Source organism: Sapajus apella, unplaced genomic scaffold (genome assembly GCF_009761245.1).
Source record: "Sapajus apella isolate SASKATOON/1434 unplaced genomic scaffold, GSC_monkey_1.0 scaffold10, whole genome shotgun sequence".
NCBI lineage: Eukaryota > Metazoa > Chordata > Mammalia > Primates > Cebidae > Sapajus > Sapajus apella.
The window spans coordinates 38,239,475-38,260,154 of record NW_022436950.1 but is presented as its reverse complement, the minus strand read 5'-3'; the positions used below and the strand labels follow the sequence as shown (position 1 = coordinate 38,260,154).

At 42.0% G+C, this 20,680-nt stretch overlaps 1 protein-coding gene across 2 annotated transcripts in view; it reads left to right on the top strand.

Moving 5' to 3' along the window:
• The window catches only part of CASP10 (caspase 10), a 39,923-nt gene that overhangs the window by 10,681 nt on the left and 8,562 nt on the right, over nucleotides 1-20,680 (top strand). The window contains exons 4-8 of one of the 2 annotated variants that reach the window (XM_032278674.1): nucleotides 2,798-2,933; nucleotides 7,500-7,609; nucleotides 15,712-15,748; nucleotides 17,892-17,983; nucleotides 19,924-20,032. In XM_032278674.1, the coding sequence (XP_032134565.1) occupies nucleotides 2,798-2,933; nucleotides 7,500-7,609; nucleotides 15,712-15,748; nucleotides 17,892-17,983; nucleotides 19,924-20,032 (484 nt within the window). The remainder of the gene's footprint in view (nucleotides 1-2,797; nucleotides 2,934-7,499; nucleotides 7,610-15,711; nucleotides 15,749-17,891; nucleotides 17,984-19,923; nucleotides 20,033-20,680) is intronic. The other variant, XM_032278675.1, reaches the window with a different exon arrangement.

Genomic DNA, 20,680 nt, shown 5'->3' with positions numbered 1-20,680 from the left:
CTGTCTCCAAAAAAAAAAAAAAAAAAAAGGGAAAGAAAGAAAAAAGTTCAGTTGTCCCATTTTTTTTTTTCCAGGGGATGCATCTTCAGTTTGGTTCCTGTTATTCTGACATGACCTTAGTAGTCTTTGATGGCTTCTTTACTATCTGGCAAAAATATTTCAGGTTCCTCTTGCATATTTTCTGCCCAGTCCTAGAATCTCTCATTTCTCCCAAAAGCCCTGGTTTCTTTTAATGAGAGATGTCATTTCAAGACCACAAACTAGATGTTGGCATGCTTGTTGCTTTTGAGTTTATTTTTGTATATACACACATACACTACGTATATACACATACACATATACATATATATGTACACACACACACACACACACACGACCTAAAGGTTAATAATTCTTGGAGAATTTTTAAAAATGGGATTTTGTTTTAGGGAATACTTTTATGTAAAGCATCGTAAGGATATTCTGCTTCTGCCATTAAATTTCAGTGTCCACGTTTGCAGTGGCCCAAAGCAATTTCCTGCTAAAATGGCAGCATTATACCTTAAATGCAGAATTTCTCAAAGTCAGAGTAGATTCCTGCAGTTTGACAAGCTGTCCGGGTGGTTTTGACAACATTATTTCCCAAGTCGGGGCATCCACTCACAAATGTTCCAGTGTCTAGGTTTATAAACAAAATGAGACCACTTTTTATTGTTATACCCCATCCTATGTTAAGAACTCTCTGAACAATATGAGGTGGGGGTGAGGGATGAGAGAAAGGTCATTTGTTAAAGCAGTCTCTGATATGCTCAACACTGAGTGTTAGTTTTCAAATAAGAAAAGCTGGAAAAGGTTTTTTTTTTTTTTTTCTCATTTGTTTGCACAGGTTCTAGAACTTTACTTGAAGCCATCTGTGGCTACAGAATTATTATTATTATTAGAGTTCACTCTTACTGTCCAGTTTGGAATGCAATGGCGCCGTCTCGGCTCACTGCAATCTCCACCTCCTGGGTTCAAGTGATTCTCCTGCCTTAGCTTCCTGAGTAGCTGGGATTACAGGTGCCTGCCACCACACCCAGCTAATTTTTGTATTTTTAGTAGAGATGGGGGTTTCACCATGTTGGCCAGGCTGGTCTTGAACTCCTGATCTCAGGTGATCCACTCGCCTCGACCTCCCAAAGTGCTGGAATTGCAGGTGTGAGCCACCCCGCCCAGCCAGAAACTCATGTCTTGAAACATCCTACCAGGAGGAATACAAGGAGCTAAGATGTGATTCCAGAAGTAATTATGGAAATTTCATTATACTTTCTAAAAGTTTATTAGGTGCTTAGTACATCACACACACACATTTAAATGGGACCTGGACATTAGTTTAAGAATGCCACTCTGGCAAATACTAGCAGCAAAGGTCTAAAAGTTCTTGCTCTGTTTCTTTGCTAAAGAGTTAGTAGGTTCAGGTGTGGTTTCCTCTAGACTCAGCATTCTATGCTGATTGCTATGCTGAGAACGGATTTCCTGACAGTTGTTAGATCTCTCAGGATGCGTGTAGGCCAGCTATACTGGTTACGTTTCTGTGAAAGCTATCAAAGAGAAATCCCAGAACCCCCTACAAAGGCAAGGTTATTTGTATTCCCCCAGAGAGACCATATGAATTTAGAACCTTTCTGTTTTGGCTGAGGGGTGTTCAGGCCCTCTTCCAATGGCAGGTAAGTAATCTATTACTTACCGTTAAAAATACAAAACCCCGTCTCTGCTAAAAATAAAAAAATTAGCTGGGTGTGATGGCACGTGCCTATAATCCCAGCTACTCGGGAGGCTGAGGCAGAAGAATCACTTGAACTCTGGAGGTGGAGGTTGCAGTGAGCCGAGATTTCACTACTGCACTCCGGCCTGGGCAACAGACTGAGATTCTGTCTCAAGTAAAAGAAAATAATAAAATAAAAAAATACTCGCCAAATTGTGATTTTTTTTCTTTTTTTTTTGAGATGGAGTCTCGCTCTGTCACCAGGCTGGAATGCAGTGATGCGATCTCTGCTCACTGCAACCTCTGCCTCCTGGGTTGATGCAATTCTTCTTCCTCAGCCTCCCAAGTAGCTCAAACTACTGGCACGTGCCACCATGCCTGGCTAATTTCTGTATTTTTAGTAAAGATGGGGTTTACACCATGTTGGCCAGGCTGGTCTCAAATTCCTGATCTCGTGATTTGCTCATCTGGGCCTCCCAAAGTGCTGGGATTATAGGTGTGAGCCACTGTACTCGGCTCAAATTGTGATTTTTTTTTTTTTTAAGAGAATTCTTTTTCTTTTAAAACACCAAATAGAAAATTCTTTCAGAACATTTCCCCCTCATTTCTTTGGTGTTCCTCTTTTGCTGGTTTCCTAATCAGCATCACCTAAAGCAGTGAGTTAGAGTTCAGTGGTTAACGAGATAGACTTTGACATCAGATTGTATCAGTTCTGCCATTTATTAGCTTTGCGACTTTGGGCAAGTTACTGGAACCTCTTTGTGCCTCAATTATTTCATCTTTAACATGTGGATTATAATAGTATCTACTCATTCAGTTGTTGTAATGTTAATATACAGCAAGCATGGCTCCTGTTGTGTAATTATATATATTTGGTATCTGATATTAATATAGATTGTATACATATTTGCTTGGTAATGCCTCTTCCCCTACACTCCTGAGCAACGTGAGGGCAGATGCTGTCATATCTTATTTATCAGTGTAAAACCTGGTGCCTCGTGGCCATGCAGGTAACATTTGAGTGAGTGGATAATCAGTAGGGAAGTAAGTATAATCCTATTGATTCTCTTGTAGACCTCTCTAGGTTTACTGGCATTCCTAGAGAAACAAGATAAAATAGATGAAGATAATCTGACATACCTGGAGGACCTCTGCAAAATGGTTGTACCTAACCTTTTGAGAAACATAGAGAAATATAAAAGAGAGAAAGGTAAGTAGCTTGTGCTTGCTAATTTGCACAAGACCATGGACATTCCTAACCCAATTGGCCTTGCATGATTTTTTTTGTTTTGTTTTGTTTTTGGACAGAGTCTCACTCACTCTTCCACCCAGGCTGGAGTGCAGTGGCGCAATCGCAGCTCACTGAAACCTCCGCCTCCCAGGTTCAAGTGATTCTTCTGCCTTAGCCTCCTGAGTAGCTGGGATTACAGGCACCTGGCACCACACTTGGCTCATTTTTGTATTTTTAGTAGAGACAGGGTTTCACCACGCTGGCCAGGCTGATCTCGAACTGCTGATGTCAAGTGGGTCACCGGCCTCAGCCTTTCAAAGTGCTGGGGTTACAGGTGTGAGCCACCGCACCAGGCCCGTGAGTGATGTTTACTCATCATTCTGATAATATTCTGCTAGAAAAGCCAGAAATCTCCCTCTTTGTTCATATTGAGTTCATTAGTTGAGGTCATATTTTGTACCAGGCACTGTTTTAGAAGTTGAGGATGGCTGGGCGCGGTGGCTCACGCCTATAATCCCAGCACTTTGGGAGGTCAAGGAGGGCGGATTGCCTGAGCTCAGGAGTTCGAAACCAGCCTGGGCAACACAATGAAACCCAAACTTTACTAAAAAAATACAAAAAATTAGCTGGGTATGGCAGTGTGTGCCTGCAGTCCCAGCTACTCAGGAGGCTGAGGCAAGAGAATTGCTGGAACCCGGGAGGCAGAGGTTGCAGTGAGCCGAGATCACACCACTGCACTCCAGCCTGGGCAACAGACTGAGACTCGGTCTCAAAAAAAAGAAGTTGGGGATATAGCAAAGTACAAAGCAAAGCTCCTGCCCTCTTGGAACTTACATTCCAGTGCAGGGAAATAGTTTTAGACAAATGTCTTTTTCTGATTCTAATATGGGAGTGAGAGTATATGAAATTGTTTTAAATGAAATGACATAAAAAAGAAGGCAGGATAGCCTGGGGTGAGAGTGGAGTCTATAGAGTTTGGTTGCCAGGACTCCGCTTATTCGCGGTGCAGTGGTACTTTTTTGGCTTTTCTGTTTCACTTTTCCCATCTGTAAAGTGGGCGTAATAATAGTGCCTACATCATAGGTTTTTGTGAGGATTGAATGAGATAATTTCTGTAAAATGCTTGTCTGGCATGGAGTAAGCATTCAATACATGTGGCTATTTTTTTTTTTTTTTTTTTTTTGAGACGGAGTTTCACTCTTGTTGCCCAGGCTGGAGTGCAATGGTGCAATCTCGGCTCACCGCAACCTCCGCGTCCTGGGTTCAGGCAATTCTCCTGCCTCAGCCTCCTGAGTAGCTGGGATTACAGGCATGCGCCACCATGCCCGGCTAATTTTTGTATTTTTAGTAGAGATGGGGTTTCACCATGTTAGCCTGGCTGGTCTTTAACTCTTGACCTCGTGATCTGCCCACCTTGGCCTCCCAAAGTGCTGGGATTACAGGCATAAGCCAACTCACCCAGCCTTTTTTTTTTTTTTAAGTCTGTCTGATAAAGGTAGTTCTGCTGTGATATTTTATACAAGACAAAAGTCAAACCTGGCTGCCTCACCATGTGTCAATACACTAAATATTTATGTTTTTCCGAGTCCATTTCTCCACTGTTAAACAAGAGCTATACAAAAAAACTCCTGAGTATATCCATGAAACTTTTATGCCACGCCCTTAATTTAGTTCAGTGAGTGACTATAGTGGGCAAATTTCTTTGGTTAAACAATGAAACTAGCTAAACTTCTCTGTAAGAATTTGGTTAACACAGAATGAGTTGTGGCGCAAAATATACTGTTGTTAAATTGATAAAGTCTCAAACAATAAAACAATGAATAAATGCATAATTTAAGTTATGAAGAATAAAACAGTTCTTTTTGTCATCAAATTATCAAATGAGAAATAAAAAGCAGAAAGTTGATATGGAAAGAATATTTGGAATCTTCACATTAGCTCTGAGTTTTTTTTCTGAACCAATTGTCATTTTCCTGTAATGTTGTATCCCATATAAAGTAAACACAGGGCAAGTGGTCATATTATTTTGGATATTTAAAAAGAAGACACACTAGTTTCTATGTAGTTGATGACATTTGCCTCAGTGAGTGTTGACGACTGAGCTTTATTTTTTAATTTAATTTTTATGTTTTGAGACAGAGTATCACTCTGTTGCCCAGGCTGGAGTGCAATGGCATAATCTTGACTCACTGCAACCTCTGCCTCCCGGGTTCAAGTGATTTTCCTGTCTCAGCCTCCTGAGTAGCTGGGATTACAGGTGACCGCCACTACACCTGTCTAGTTTTTGTATTTTTAGTAGAGACAGGGTTTCACCATGTTAGTCAGGCTGGTCTCGAACTCCTGATCTCAGGTGATCCACTAGCCTTGGCCTCCCAAAGTGCTGGGATTATAGGCATGAGCCACCATGCCCACTGAGCTTTTTTTATTTTTATTTGTATTTGAGATGGAGTCTTGCTCTGTTGCCCAGGCTGGAGTGTGGTGGCACAATCTCAGCTCACTGCAACCTCCACCTCCCAGGTTCAAGTGATTCTTCTGCCTCAGCCTCCTGAGTAGCTGGAATTACAGGTGCCCACCATCACATCCAGCTAATTTTTGTATTTTTAGTGGAGCAGATTTCACCATGTTGGGCAGTCTGGTCTTGAACTCTTGACCTCAAGAAGTGATCTCTGATCTGCCTGCCACAGCCTTCTAAAGTGCTGGGGATACAGGCGAGAGCCACTGTACCTGGCCCAGGACTGAGCTTTACATCAGCAGAGTTCTAATTTTGATTTTTCTTTTTTTTTTTTTGGGATGGAGTTTCGCCCTTGTTGCCCAGGTTGGAGTGCAATGGTGCGATCTTGGCTCACGGAAACCTCTGCCTCCTGGGTTCAAGCAATTCTCCTGCCTCAGCCTCCCAAGTAGCTGGGATTACAGGCACGCACCACCATGCCTGGCTAATTTTTTGTATTTTTAGTAGAGACGAGGTTTCTCCATGTTGGTCAGGCTGATTTCGAACTCTCGACCTCAGGTGATCCGCCCGACTTGGCCTCCCAAAATGCTGAGATTACAGGCGTACCCACTGCGCCAGGCCCTAATTTTGATTTTTCTTTTCTACAACCTGCCTGTGTGTGATCTCTTTTGGGTGTCAATCATTATTGGTATTTTAATATTGACTTTCTTTAGTTCTAAGAGTTTGAGCCTAGTTCTGCCATAAAAATGAAAGACTAAAGGACACACCACCACACACAGCTAATTTTTGCATTTTTAGCAGGAACGGGGCTTCACCTTGGCCAGGCTGGTCTCAAACTTCTGACCTCATGATCCGTCTGCCTTGGCCTCCCAAAATTCTGGGATTACAGGCATGAGCCACTGTGCCCGGACTAGTATTTTTAATTTATTATTAAAATAAGGTTCATAATAATAAAATCAAATACAAATTCAGGTCGAATAATTAAAACAATATAGAATGTAGAAGGTAAAATTCTTTCTCTTCTTTTTTCTCTATTACCAACCCATTTCCCAAAGATAACCACTGTTTGAAATACGTAGTTATTGATTTTATTCTATTTAGAAACAATTGTATGTGTACATAGATATTACACATACACAGAGACACATATATATTTAACAAAGACCATGCTAATTATATTCTATAACTTGCTTTCCCCTCCCACATAATATAGCTGACATTTTAATGAATATATTAATAATACAGATATAGCCCATTTTTATTAATGGTCTCTTAGAAATCATATCATGGATATAACATTTTTATATAATTGCCACTTTTAAATGGATTGTCTTTTTTTTTCCATTCTTTTTTCCTTCTTATTTTTTTGCTATTATAGCCTGAATTCTGATATTATTTTTTGAGGTAATGCTTTAGGAATCTCTACTTGGCAATTATCTGGCACATTAAGCACCATACTTTTTTTTTTTTTTTTAGCAGCTTAAAACAACAGTAAGTTTTAAAATACTATTTAGTAAAGGATATAGTAATTTTAAGGCACTCATAAAATTATAAAAACAACAAAAACATAAAAGCAATAGAAAATATAACAATACAAAGAATAAAAATAATTTATAAATTTACCCTTTTTTTCTGGGTATGCATGTAGGCTTCCATAAACATATGCAATTAGAACTTTACAATTCTCAGGCCAGGCATGGTGGCTCACCCCTGTAATCCCAGCACTTTGGAAGGCCGAGGTGGGTGGGTCAGCGGAAGTCAGGAGTTTGAGACCCGCCTGGCAAACATGGTGAAACCCTGTCTTTACTAAAAATACAAATATTAGCAGGTCATGGTGGCACATGCCTGTAATCTCAGCTACTCAGGAGGCTGAGGCAGGAGAATCACGAGAACCTAGGAGGTAGAGTTTGCAGTGACCAATATTGCTCCCTTGCACTCCAGCTTGGGCAACAAGAGCAAAACTCCATCTCAAAAAAAAAATTTACAATTCTCTTCAAAATAATTACTTTACATGGCTGCTTTTGATAACTGGTTATTTTGGATTGCTATGAATCAGAAGGTGATTTTTGTTTTTCTGTTTGTGATTTTATTTCCAGCTACCCAGATAGGGATACCTCCTGTAGACAAGGAAGCTGAGTCTTTGTATCAAGGAGAGGAAGAACTGTTTTCCCAAACAGAAGTTAAAACATTCTTGGAAGCCTTACCGGTAGGTTCAGTGGTATGCTGGTCATTGTTTAACAACCAGCTCCACCTTCCAACCCCAACCCCAAAAAGAAAAAGAGAGGCCCCAGTTTGTACCATTTGCTGTATATGCTCCCGCCATGGTGATTTCAAGTAAACAACATATTAACCAGAGTGCACATTTTCTGAAAATTTAACAATTGGCTCTCACTAGCTGACTAGTGAGAGCTAGTTAGTGTGTGCTCTCACTAGTTAGTTTGAGCTTGCTCCACACACCCTGAGTTGTTTTGTTCTTATCTGTGGGATGCAATTAGACTCAGCTTCAGGGACATAAAATCTATGGAGTACATGGCACCTGACAGTAATTCCAGAGTTCAAATACAGACCTTTGTTTAATGCTCTGCTGTTACTGCTTTGAAATTCTTCATGCATTACTGAACAAGAGGTTTGCCAAGCATGTAGCTGGGCAACCCAGAGGACAAGAAGTGTGTTTCTGGTTTCTGGGTGCTCAGCTCTGAAAGGATGGGTGGAAGGGGAAACACTGGGAGAGTTTGCAGCCTGTTCCTCACAATTTGATCATGATCCTTGGGAGCTATGTGACAGTCTTCCCTGGGATTTGTGGTTCTTCCAGCAGACTTGGGTAGTTTGACTTTGCCAACCTCTGTCAGCATCAATAAAGTTAGCTTGGTCTGGGAAATTTTTTGTTTTCAATTGTGGTAAAATACACATAACAAAACATACCATCTTAACCATTTTTAAGTATACAGTTCAGTAATGCTAAATACCTTCATACTGTTGTGTGGGTTGTGTAGACATTAACACTATCCATCTCCAGAACTTTTTCATCTTCTTTTACTAGAACTTTGTATCCATTAAATAATAACTTCTCACTTTCTCCTTCCCTCCAATCCCAGGAAACCACTGTTCTACTTTCTCTCTATGTAAATTAGACTCTTTAGGGTACCTCATATAAGTAGAATCATACAATATTTGTCCTTTTGTGACTAGCTTATTTCACTTAACGTAAAGTCTTCAGGGTTCATCTAAGTTGTACATATCTCAGAATTCCCTTCCTTTGTAAAGGCTGAATAATATTCCACTGTGTGTATATAAAGTAAATCCTCACTTAACAGCATTGATAGATTTTTGGAAACTGACTTTAAGTGATAGCATACTGTATAATGTATTTATTTTTATTTTTAAATTTTTTGATAGAGATGGGGTCTCACTCTGTTGCCCAGGCTGGTCTCAAACTCGGGCTCAAGCAAACCTCCTGCCTTATCCTCCCAAAGTGTTAAGGTTACAACCATAAACCACCATGCTCAGCCACATACCATATAATAAAACCAATTTTACCATAGGCTAATTGATATAAACAAGCGTTGGCCAGGCGTGGTGGCCCACCCCTGTAATCTCAGCACTTTGAGAGGCCAAGGCGGGTGGATTACTTAAGGCTAGGAGTTCGAGACCAGCCTGGCCAAAACCCCATCTCTACTAAAAATACAAAAATTAGCCAGGTGTGGTGGCGCACCTATAATCCCAACTACTCAAGAGGCTGAGGCACAAGAATTGCTTGAACCTGGGAGGCGGAGGTTGCAATGAGCTGAGATTGCATCATTGCACTCCAGCCTGGGCAACAGAGTGAGACCCCGTCTCTATCAAAAAATTTAAAAATAAAAATAAATACATTATACAGTATGCTATCACTTAAAGTCAGTTTCCAAAAATCTATCAATGCTGTTAAGTGAGGATTTACTTTATATACACACAGTGGAATATTATTCAGCCTTTACAAAGGAAGGCTGAATAACAAAAAAACTCCCTAAGAGTTAAGTTCCTACAGCATACATTTCTTTGTATCACTGAAAGTCACAGTTACCAAGAACCTACGGATGACTCTGAGTGAGGACTCAGTCTACTACATTTTGTTATCCGCTCGTCCATTGACGGACTCTTGGGCTGCTGCCACCACCTTTTGACGATTTTTAAGAATGTTGCTATGAATATCGGTGTAAAAAATATCTCTTGGAGATGCGGCTTTCAGTTCTTTTGGGTATATACCCATGGTGGATTATATAGTCATTCTATTTTCAGTGTTTTTGAGGAAGCTTCATACTATTTTACGCAGTGACTGTACTGTTTGACATTTCCACCAACTGTGCACAAGGGTTCCAGTTTCTCCACATCCCCAGCAACACTTCCTCACCAAAACCTAATCTTTTCTTTTGATAGTAGCCATCCTTGTGGTTTTGATTTGCATTTCCTTGATTTCCTTTGATTTTCTTTTCCTTTTGATAGTAGCCATTCCTTGTGGTTTTGATGCAAATTAAGGAAATGCAAATCAAAACCACAAGGGTTTGATTTTGTGGTTGTTGATCATCTTCCTCATGTGCTTTTAGGCCATTTGTATATCTTCTTTAGAGAAATGTCTGTCTAAGTCCTTTGCTCATTTTCTAGTTGGGTTGTTTGTAGAAGTTTTATTTATTTATTTTTTTGAGATGGAGTCTCACTCTGTCAGCCAGGCTGGAGTGCAGTGACACAATCTCAGCTCACTGCAACCTCCACCTCCCTGGTTCAAGTGATTCTCCTGCCTCAGCCTCGCAAATAGCTGGTATTACAGGTGTGCGCCACCACACCTGGCTAATTTTTGTATTTTTTAATAGAGACAGGGTTTCACTAAGTTGGCCAGGCTGGTCTTGAACTCCTGACCTCAAGTGATCTGCCCGCCTTGGCCTCCCAAAGTGCTGGGATTACAGGTGTGAGCCGCTGTGCCTGGCCTTTATTTTTTATTCTTAAAAATTGTTTTATGGCTTCTTTACTACTGTCATGGTCTCATATTTTTAGTTATGATTTTTAGATTTAAAAATAATTTCAATTTTATAGAAAAGTTGCAAGAATGTGAATAATACAAAGAACACCTATGTACTGTTTTCCTAGATTCAGCTACCTGTTGTTGATGTTTTACCCCGTTTGCTTTATTATTTTTGTGCATTCACTCATACTTGCACTCTTTTTCTCTGTCTCTCTCCACACCCAAAATTTTTTTCTGAACTTTTTGAGAGTAAGTTGCATATATCATGGCCCTTTACTCCTAAATATTTTGGTGTGTATTTCCTCATAACAAGGATATTCTTTTACAGAGCTATAATACAATTATCAATGCCAGGAAAGTTATGTTAATATAATACTTTTATCAAATCAATGGTCCATATTCCAATTTTGTCTGTTGAACCCAATAATGTCCTTGACAGTTCTTAAACCATCCAGCACAAAATTCCACCTAGGATCTTATATAAATACAATACAAGGCTGGGTACAGTACCTGTAATCCTAGCATTTTGGGAGGCCGAAGTGGGAGGACCACTTGAGACCAGGAGTTTGAGGCAAGCCTGGGTAACACAGTGAGACCCTCTCTAAAAGAAAATAATAAAAATTAAAAATACAATATAATACAATGCAACATTGTATTTAGTTGTCATGATCCTTTGGTCTCCTTTACTGTTTTTTTTTTCTATTTTTTTTGGGGGGGCATGGAGTCTCCCTCTGTCTCCAGGCTGAAGTGCAGTGGCATGGTCTTGGCTCACTATAACCTCCACCTCCTGGGTTAAAGCAATTCTTGTGCCTCAGCCTTCTGAGTATCTGAGATTACAGGCATGTGCAACCACGTTTGGCTAATTTTTGTATTTTTAGTAGAGATGGGGTTTCACCATGTTGGCCAGGGTGGTCTCAAACTCCTGACCTGAGTGATCTGCCTGCGTCAGTCTCCCAAAGTGCTGGGATTACAGGCGTGAGCCACCGCACCCGGCTTCATCTCCTTTAATCTTGAACATTTCCATGGCTTTTATGCCATTTAATTTCCTCTTTTATGCCATCAAGACTTTATTTATTTATTTATTTGGAAACGGAGTCTTGCTCTGTAGCCTAGGCTGGAGTGCAGTGGCGTGATCTTGACTCACTGCAACCTCTGCCTCCTGGGTACCGGTTCAAGCAATTCTCCTGCCTCAGCCTCCCGAGTAGCTGGGATAAAAGGAACATGCCACTATGCCCAGCTAATTTTTGTATTTTTAGTAGAGACAGAGTTTCACCATGTTGGCCAGGCTGGTCTTGAACTCCTGACCTTGTGATCCACCCACCTCAGCCTCCCAAAGTGCTGGGGTTACTGGCATGAGCCACCACACCGAACCGCCATTGAGACTTTTGAAGAATGCAGTCACTCCTCGCACCTTTCATTAAGTAGAATTTTCTTTATCTTTGGTACGTGTGGTGTTTCTTCACAATTAGATTCAAGCCATACATTCTAGCCAGAATATCACAGAAGTGATCTGTTTTTCTCAGGGCATCCCATTTGGAGGCACAAGATGTCCATCTGCCCCCCAATTCATGATGCTAATTTTGATTGTTTGGTCAAGACATTTTCTGATATCTTCACTCTATAATTTTTATATAGTTACAATTTTTCCCCCACATGATTAATAAGCAAGTGCTGGAGAGAGATTTTAAGATTCTGTAAATATCCTGCTGCACATGAGAAGTTTCCCCTAGATTGAGTGTTCGCTGATGATTCTTGTGTGATCCAGCATTTGCTATGTTGGTTGTAAAGCAATGCTTTTCCGACTCCAGTATTCTCTCCACATTTGTAAGTTTGCTGTCAGCATTCTACTGTAAAGAAGGACCCTCCTGTCTCCCCAGGAAGGTGTTTTTGTTTTTTTAAATAAAGGAGACAGTGGAAACTGGCCAGATGACCTGTAGCTCCTGGAGTTTGGCAAAGGCTGGGCAAATGCTCCACCTGAAGACTGTGCAGGCAGCCAGGAGGTGACACAGAGCAGGGAGGTTTGCTCTGTGGCTCTTGCCCTGAAGCTGATTCAGCAGGTGGAGGTATTTAGGCATTTGAGGGAATCTCAGCTTTGGGAGGGCACTTTGTAAGTGATCGTAAGAGATTAAATGCATCCTTAATTAAAAGAAACACCTCCGCCTGCTTGCTGTGAGTTTATTTGAATTTTGTATCTCCCCCAAAGGGAAATAACACAAAATTGCAATTATTTATAAAAGCCTAAGTTGGCCTCTTTTCTCTAGGAAAATAGCCCTTGATTCAATTAATTCCAGTCCTAGAAAAGTGCTTAGACATCTAATTGAGATATTGAGGGAGAGAGGCTGCTCCCCTTGATTCTTTTACTGACATTTATGGGCCAGCTCCCTGACCCTGGGCACAATTTTGTTTAGAGAGTTGCAAACCCCTCCCCACTCCCCCAGAAGCTCTTTATTTTTAAATTTTATTTCATTTTATTATTTTTTTGAGATGGAGTCTCGCTCTGTTGGCCAGGCTGGAGTGCAATGGTGCAATCTCGGCTCAATGCAACCTCGCCTCCCGAGTTCAAATGATTCTTGTGCCTCAGCCTTCCTAGTAGCTGGGATTACAGGTGTGCGCCACCATGCTCAGCTAATTTTTGTGGTTTTTTTGTATTTTTAGTAGAGACAGGGTTTCATTATATTGACCTCAGGTGATCCACCGTCCTCAGCCTCCCAAAGTGCTGGGGTTCCAGGCATGAGCCACTGTGCCTGGCCATCCCAGAAGCTCCTTAAAATGTGATTTTCTAGCACTAACAATTTAGGATTCCCTAATTCTAAGTTAAATTGCCTGCCAAACCTAACTCTTCCCACCCACTCTTTCAAGTAGGTTTGTGCTCAGATACTGATGTACATGTAGACACACACACACACACACACACTTCTGCTCTTTGTCTTTGAGAAATCCAGTGGTTTCTAAAGGTGCATGGCTCAGCTGTCGCCTCTGAAGCAGTGTGGTTCTGCTAACATGGGATGACTCTGGCCACAGCACATGCAGTGTGGGGATAGTTGTGGCAGTGCTGGAGGTGTGGGAGGACTGGGGCGCAGGACCTCACATGTTTTCACACACTCTTAGAGTTGGAAGGTGTCTTAAAAGTTATCTGGGCAGCCTTTCCTCTCTCCATCAAGTGATGAATAAAATATAACTTGGTGAAACATCTCATGTTTCTTAAGCACCTGAAGATTTAAAAAAAATTTTTATTGGGCTCAATGAGAAGAAACTCTCATTGAATTTTAAGCAACATCTTCTAATTTGTTGAAAAATTAAATTTATATATGTATATATATATATATATTTTAAATTTAGATGGAATTTCACTCTTGTTGCCCAGGCTGGAGTACAATGGCACGATCTTGGCTCACTGCAACCTCTGCCTTCCAGGTTCAAGTGATTCTCCTGCCTCAGCCTCCCGAGTAGCTGGGATTAAAGGTACCCGTCACCATGCCTGGCTAATTTTTCGTATTTTTAGTAGAGACGGGGTTTCACCATGTTGGCCCGGCTGGTCTTGAACTCCTGACTTCAGGTGATCTCCCGCCTCTGCTCCCAAAGTGCTGGGATTACAGGCATGACCCACCACGCCAGGCCAAATAGATATTTTTAAGTGTGACATAAGGTTTTCTTAAGGAGAGGCATGCCTCTTGTTGGAGGAGACCTAACACCTTCTTCTTAATAAGGCCTTATTGGACTCCTCTTGAAAACAATCAAAAGAAGTTGAAAGATGACTGAGTGTGGCCAGGCTGTGGGACATTCATTCATTCATTCCTCTTTGACATAGTTACTTGAGAGGTGTCAGCAGAGGATGCAACATTCTCAGGAGAAGAAAGGCAAACTAGGCCTTAAAGCTTTTTTCTAGTCCCTGTTCTGGCTGACTTTATCAGCCAAGGGAAGAACAAATCAAGGAAAGCTAAGGTCTGGAGGGGCTGGGCAGAGCCTGCTGCTGTGTCTGCATTGCTGTTAGTCCCAGAAGACTCACTCAAGTACTGGACAAAACCAGAAGGCAGACTGGCCAGGCCCTTGTCGGCCGCTTGGAAGGAATCTAGGATTCTTCAGGAAGGGGACAGTGGCTTGTGAAAAGAAAGTCAGGAAGCCTTTTGGAGAGTGAAACTAAGCCTCCTTTGCATTTGTTTTCCCCAGAGCTGGGAATTCTTTTTTTTTTTTTTTTTTTTTTTTTTTTTGAGACCGTCTTGCTCTGTTGCCCGGGCTGAAGTACAGTGATACGATCTCAGCACACTGCAACCTCTGCCTCCCAGGTTCAAGTGATTATCCTGCCTCAGCCTCTCAAGTAGCTGGGATTACAGGCATGTACCACCACTCCTGGCTAATTTTTTTTGTATTTTTAGTAGATATGGAGTTTCACCATATTGGCCAAGCTGGTCTTGAACTCCTGACCTCGTGATCCACCCACCTTGACCTCCCAAATGGGATTACAGGTGTGAGCCACCACACCCGGCCAGAGCTGGGAAATTATAGTATTGTGCAGCCCAGAAGCCTGGGGGCTCCAGCAGGGAGGCATTCCCAGGAACTTGGGGGTGATTTGTTGGTTCCCTCACACAGGTCACGGCCAGCCCTTCCCCAGCACCTTGCTCAGGTTCCCTTGGGGGCTTTCTGCTGCGGGCTGATGGCTGAGGGTCATAGAGAGAAGGGAGTGGTGGTAAATGGGGAGGAGGATGCAAAAAAGACAGGGTCCTAGACTTTGTTTTAATTTTGTATTTAATTATATAAAACATTAATGTATGGCCAAAGTAGTCTATATTGCATCCTTGCCTCTTCTTCCCCCTCGATTATCATTTTTATTTGTTTTATGATTTATCCTATTGTTACTTTTGAAAAAAGTCCAACCCATATCTTCTCTTTATTACAAAAGAGGTAGTGTACTCAAATACCATTTCATTTTCCTTTCTCCATGTGACAGCACCCCCTGGAGAAGTGTATAGAGGCTGTCCTCCGCATCTCACTCCACTGTGTGGACATACCGTAGTTTTTTCAGCCGCTTCCTATTGGTGGACATTAGGCTATTTTCAGTCCTTAGTGCAAAGTAATGCTGCAGTGAATAAATACCCTTGAGCATATGTCACACTCTGTTTTTGCCAGTGCGTCTTTGTGTACTTTCTCTTTTGGATGGAGAGAGCTGGTTCTCTTCCCATCTCCTGCCAATGACCTTTTCTGTGGCTGGGGATTAGATATCTGTCCTTCCCTCCATCAGGTCTAGCTTTTGTTCCTCATCCAACTGTGTGAATTTCCTACGTTTCATGGATTTTTTTGTTTGTTTGTTTTCTCAACAGGAGGAGTCCTGGCAAAATAAGCATGCAAGGAGTGACAGTAGGTGTTTCTAATATACTTTTTACAACTTAGATCAGTATGGCAGGGATAGATATATTTGATATATATGAAGGAATTTCAGATGACTTGGAAGAGAAGGTTTACAGATAATGGAGAATTCATTTTTTATTCCAATTCAACGCAAGACATCGAATGCATGAATTACACTAGGCTTTCCTATGGCGGTATGGAGAGGGCTGGGTGGTTTCTGCTCTGAATGCTGAGTGAAGCAGATTCTTGGAACTGCAGACAGCTGCTCTCCCTCTACCCTTCAGAATTAGGTCACTCTCTGTGTAGCAGAAACAGCCCCCAGCAGGGCTGAAGCCTTCAGGCCAGCACTGACAGCGGAATGTGCAGTCTGGGTGGGTGTCCTCTATGGAGTGGTTCCAGATGTTGATTCAGAGGGAGAGAAGAAACAAGAGGAGGGACCTGAGGATGGTGTGTTTAGTTCCCTGAATCCCTGCCCAGAAACCATAACCTTAGGGAAGTAGTCCAGAATCTGCCATTGGGCTAAACTGCTTACGAACAAACAGGCTTTGGTGAAGTCTTTCTGTGGTAAGTAGAGTTTGTCACAGCCCATTCCTCATTTTTCTTTTCTGGAAAATTAACCTTTAGAGTCCAAGACACACAACTTTGCTAGCCATCTGTCATTTTGCCTAACATGGAGGTGGTGTGCTGTGATGTTGATAACATTGACTAGGTTACCATTATGAAGCACTTGTCATGTACCAGGCACTGTTCAGAGAGATTCCAGGGAGCATGTCATTTAATCCTCCAGTCACTGTACTACTGTTATTCTCACCAGTGAGGAAACCGAGACCCATGAAATCTAGTGCTTTGTTTGCACTGCAGCTAAAAAGAAGTGAAGTTGGGATTTGAACCCAGCAGTCCAAGTCTGGTTCCAGAGCTAGCTCTCCCAAGGCCAGGTGCTCCCACTGTCTGCTATGTGAGCTCAGCCGACTGCTTCGCCCCTCTGAGGAATAAGGCAGTTTCTTTCAGCTTTACAATTCTGCGTGGCTTCCAACATTTAGACGTGGCTTCCCGCATTTAGACGTGGCTTCCCACATTTAGACGTGGCTTCCCCCGGAGTGTTACCTTCTCCCATGGTGAGGAGGAATTTATAGGTGCTTGAGCCATTGCGGCTTGGATCCCTTTTGCTGTGTTTTCTGGTCTGGAGAGTATGGACTTGCTCAGCCTGAGCTAAGCCTGAGGAGTGATCCTTAGCAGTAGTTAATAACTAACTCATGCCCCAGAGATAAGGATAGAGTTTGGTGGATTCTACTACAAACTTTCTGCAAGAGGAAAAAGAAAACTGTTTCATGTTGCATTTCCCTGTTAGTGCCACGTGACAAATAACCCATCCCTGACCTTCTCTCTGTGATAGAGTCTTTTCCAGAAGAATCAGGGAGTTTGCAGGAACACTTCAAAGCAGTGTGATCCTCAGCTGATGCCAAACTGGAAACTTCTTTTTCTCCTCTTTTTTGTTTTTCTTTCTTTTTGTTTTGAGACAGGGTCTCACTCTGTTGCCAGGCTGGAGTGCAGTGGTACAATCACAGCTCACTGCAGCCTTGACTTCTCGGGCTCAGGTGATCCTCCCACCTCAATGTCCCAGGAAGCTGGGACTACAGGCATGTGTCACCATGCCCAGATAATTTTTTATATATTTTTATCTAGAGATGGGGGTCTCACTAAGTTTTCCAGGCTGGTCTTGAACTCTTGGGCTCAGGTGATCTGCCTGTCTTGGCCTCCCAAAGTGCTGGGATTACAGGCATGAGCCACCACACCCAGCCTCCCTCTTTTTTCTTCTCGAGGTCCACCTAGCCTCTGTATATCCAGTAACAGATAAATGCCTACCCAACCCAACAATGCTTGAGCTGGAATTCTTGAGCTGATCTGTGGGGTTTTAATTAATTCCCTACCCCATCCCTGCCAGCAGCATAGTTTCCAACCTGGACAAAGCAAAAAGGAATGCAAAGACACATCAGCCTCTCCTATTAGGAAGGGCATGGTGGCTGAATTTGTCTGAGGAGGCCCTTGAGATAAAAATAATCCTCCATAATTAGACTCGATGTCAGAAAATTATTAGTGAGGAAATCTAAGTGCTTGGGGAAGATATTTGGAGTCTGAGTACCTCTCTTTCTAGGTAACAGAGCCACAAATGGTGCACCAAGCCTGGTCTCCAGGGGGATGCAAGGAGCATCTGCTGACTTTCCCAATTTTGAAACCAGCACAAAGGTCTGGATGGTTTCTTTTTTTCTTTTTTTAATTAAAAAAATGTTTTTCCAATGCAATCAAAAGGATGGTTTCTTTAGGTGCTCTCTCCCTAGGGTCTGGCCTTTGATGACTTTGAGGGCTCAGAGCAGTTTGTTTCTGATGTGTTTCTCCCTGTCTCTGTAATTACCTCTGTTCTTCCCACCTTTTTCTGTATCAATCAGAAGTGATTGATACCTTTGACTATGGAGGAAATGCTGTTGCACTTTGAGTCATGCATACCCTTTGGGTTATTTCTGGAGAGGGGAAGTTTCTTTTCTTATCCACTGAAGCCACTTATTTTCTGCTTGGATAAAGATGTACTGTGATTTCAAGGATGATTTTAGCTCCACAGAGGCTCTGCTAAAGTCAGCTCAGCTAATTTGCAATCACATGCTGTTTACAACAGTCTTCAGAAATAATTGCACATATTTTTAAATTCCTACTGTGAATATGTATATATTTATATTTATATATAAAGATGGCAGTCTCACTATGTTGCCCAGGCTTGTCCTGAACTCTTAGGCTCAAAGGATTCTCCTGCCTCAGCCACCTGAGTACCACCATGCCAAATTGTATATTATTTTTATATTCAGAAATAAAGTTACGCAAGAGATTTCTCTTTTTTTGAAGGCATTAGGTCACTCTAGAAGTATACCATCTGAAAAAAATCTTTGATATTTATGTCGTCTCATGAAACCCTTGCGTATGCTTTCTTCATTCATGTTGCTAATATGAAAATGAAGATGCTTTTGCATAATCCCTGGGCTTGACAATATTAAAATACATATTCCATTTTTTAACTTTCATAACTGAGCTTCTCCAGTCAAACTAGGAAAAGTCTGATTTTAATCAGGACCTGGTATTCTTCCTTGGAATTAATTAGCTAATTCCACACTAGAGCCAGTATTTTTTTTTTTTTTTTTGAGACAGATTCTTACTCTGTCACCCAGGCTGGAGTACAGTGGCATAATCTTGGCTCACTGCAACCTCCACCTCCCGAGTTCTAGCGGTTCTTCTGCCTCAGCTTCCCAAGTAGCTGGGATTATAGGCATGCACCACCATGCCCAGTTAATTTTTGTAATTTTAGTAGAGATAGTGTTTCACCATATTGGCCAGGCTGGTCTTGAACTCCTGACCTCATGATCCACCCACCTTGGCCTCCCAAAGTGCTGGAATTACAGGTGTGAGCCACTGCACCCAGCCAGGGCCAGGATCTTAAGAACTCTCTGTCTCTGATACTGGGGAGTGGCATCTTGTGAAAAAGGAAGTGTCTGATCTTTAGTGCAAATGAAATTTATCCCTTGTCCTGGGCTCTAGGACTTAAAAAAGAATCTTTGAAATTTTATTCAGATCACCATTGTGCAGTAAAACTGAGTTGCAGAGTGTTCAGAATTCCTAGTCTTTCAATATGTGACTTTAGAAATAATGTGGCATAAATATTCCAAGGGGTTTAGACTAGAGTATAGAAACATGGTTTTGGCCAGGCATGATGGCTCACGCCTGTAATTCCAGCACTTTGGGAGGCTGAGGTGGGTGGATCACTTGAGGAGTTTGAGACCAGCCTGGCCAACATGGTGAAAGCCTGCCTCTACCAAAAATACAAAAATTATTTGGGCATGGTGGCAGGCACCTGTAATCCCAGCTACTTGGGAGGGTGAGGCAAGAGGATCCCTTGAAAGTGGAAGGCAGGGGTTTCAGTGAGCTGAGATGGTGTCACTGCATTCCAGCCTGGGCAACAAAAGAAGACTCTGTCTCAAAAAAACCCAAAAACCCAAAAAACCCAAAAACCGTGGTTTAAACAACTGGCACGAGCAGATACATCCTGCTCTTCCTCACAACGAACACCATTGGAGTGGTTAATTAGAAACATTTAAGGCCCTAAGATAAGGATCCCTACTAAGTGGTTCTATCTGTTCTTTAAGGGGGCAGCTGTGTACAGGATGAATCGGAAGCACAGAGGCCACTGTGTCATTGTCAACAACTACAGCTTTACCTCCCTGAGGGATAGACGAGGAACCTATAAAGATGCTGGTAAGAAAGTCTGGAATAGTTTATCGAATGCATATTGGGGATCTTAAAAATATTTTTTATTTTCACATTTTCTTTCTGTAACTTTTATCTTTCATATACATGTAAGGATGATATCATATTTCTGAGCCTCTTGTATATCCCTGGGGCATCATCAATCTGCTAAAGAGTGGTAAGAATTTCTGACTGTTTACAACTCTGAATAGGGGAGAGCATGTACTGGGGAGAGCATACTGGACTGACGTGAGAAAACCTGGGCGTGAGCTCCAGCTCTACCACTACCTAGGTTTGTGATGGTTGGAGAGTCAAGAGACCTCGGCTTCTTCAACTGCGGAACAGGATGAAACACTGGCCATTGCCAATTCTCAGGACTGTTGTGACAACACTGGCTATTACATGATAAGAGATTCATTGTAAGATTTTATTTTTATGAAAATAAAAATGGCCGGGCGTGGTGGCTCACACCTGTAATCCCAGCACTTTGGGAGGCCGAGGCAGGCAGATCACGAGGTCAAGAGATAGAGACCATCCTGGCCAACATGGTGAAACCCTATCTCTAATGAAAATACAAAAATTAGCTGGGCGTGGTGGTGCGCGCCTATAGTCCCAGCTACTTGGGAGGCTGAGGCAGGAGAATTGCTTGAACCCGGT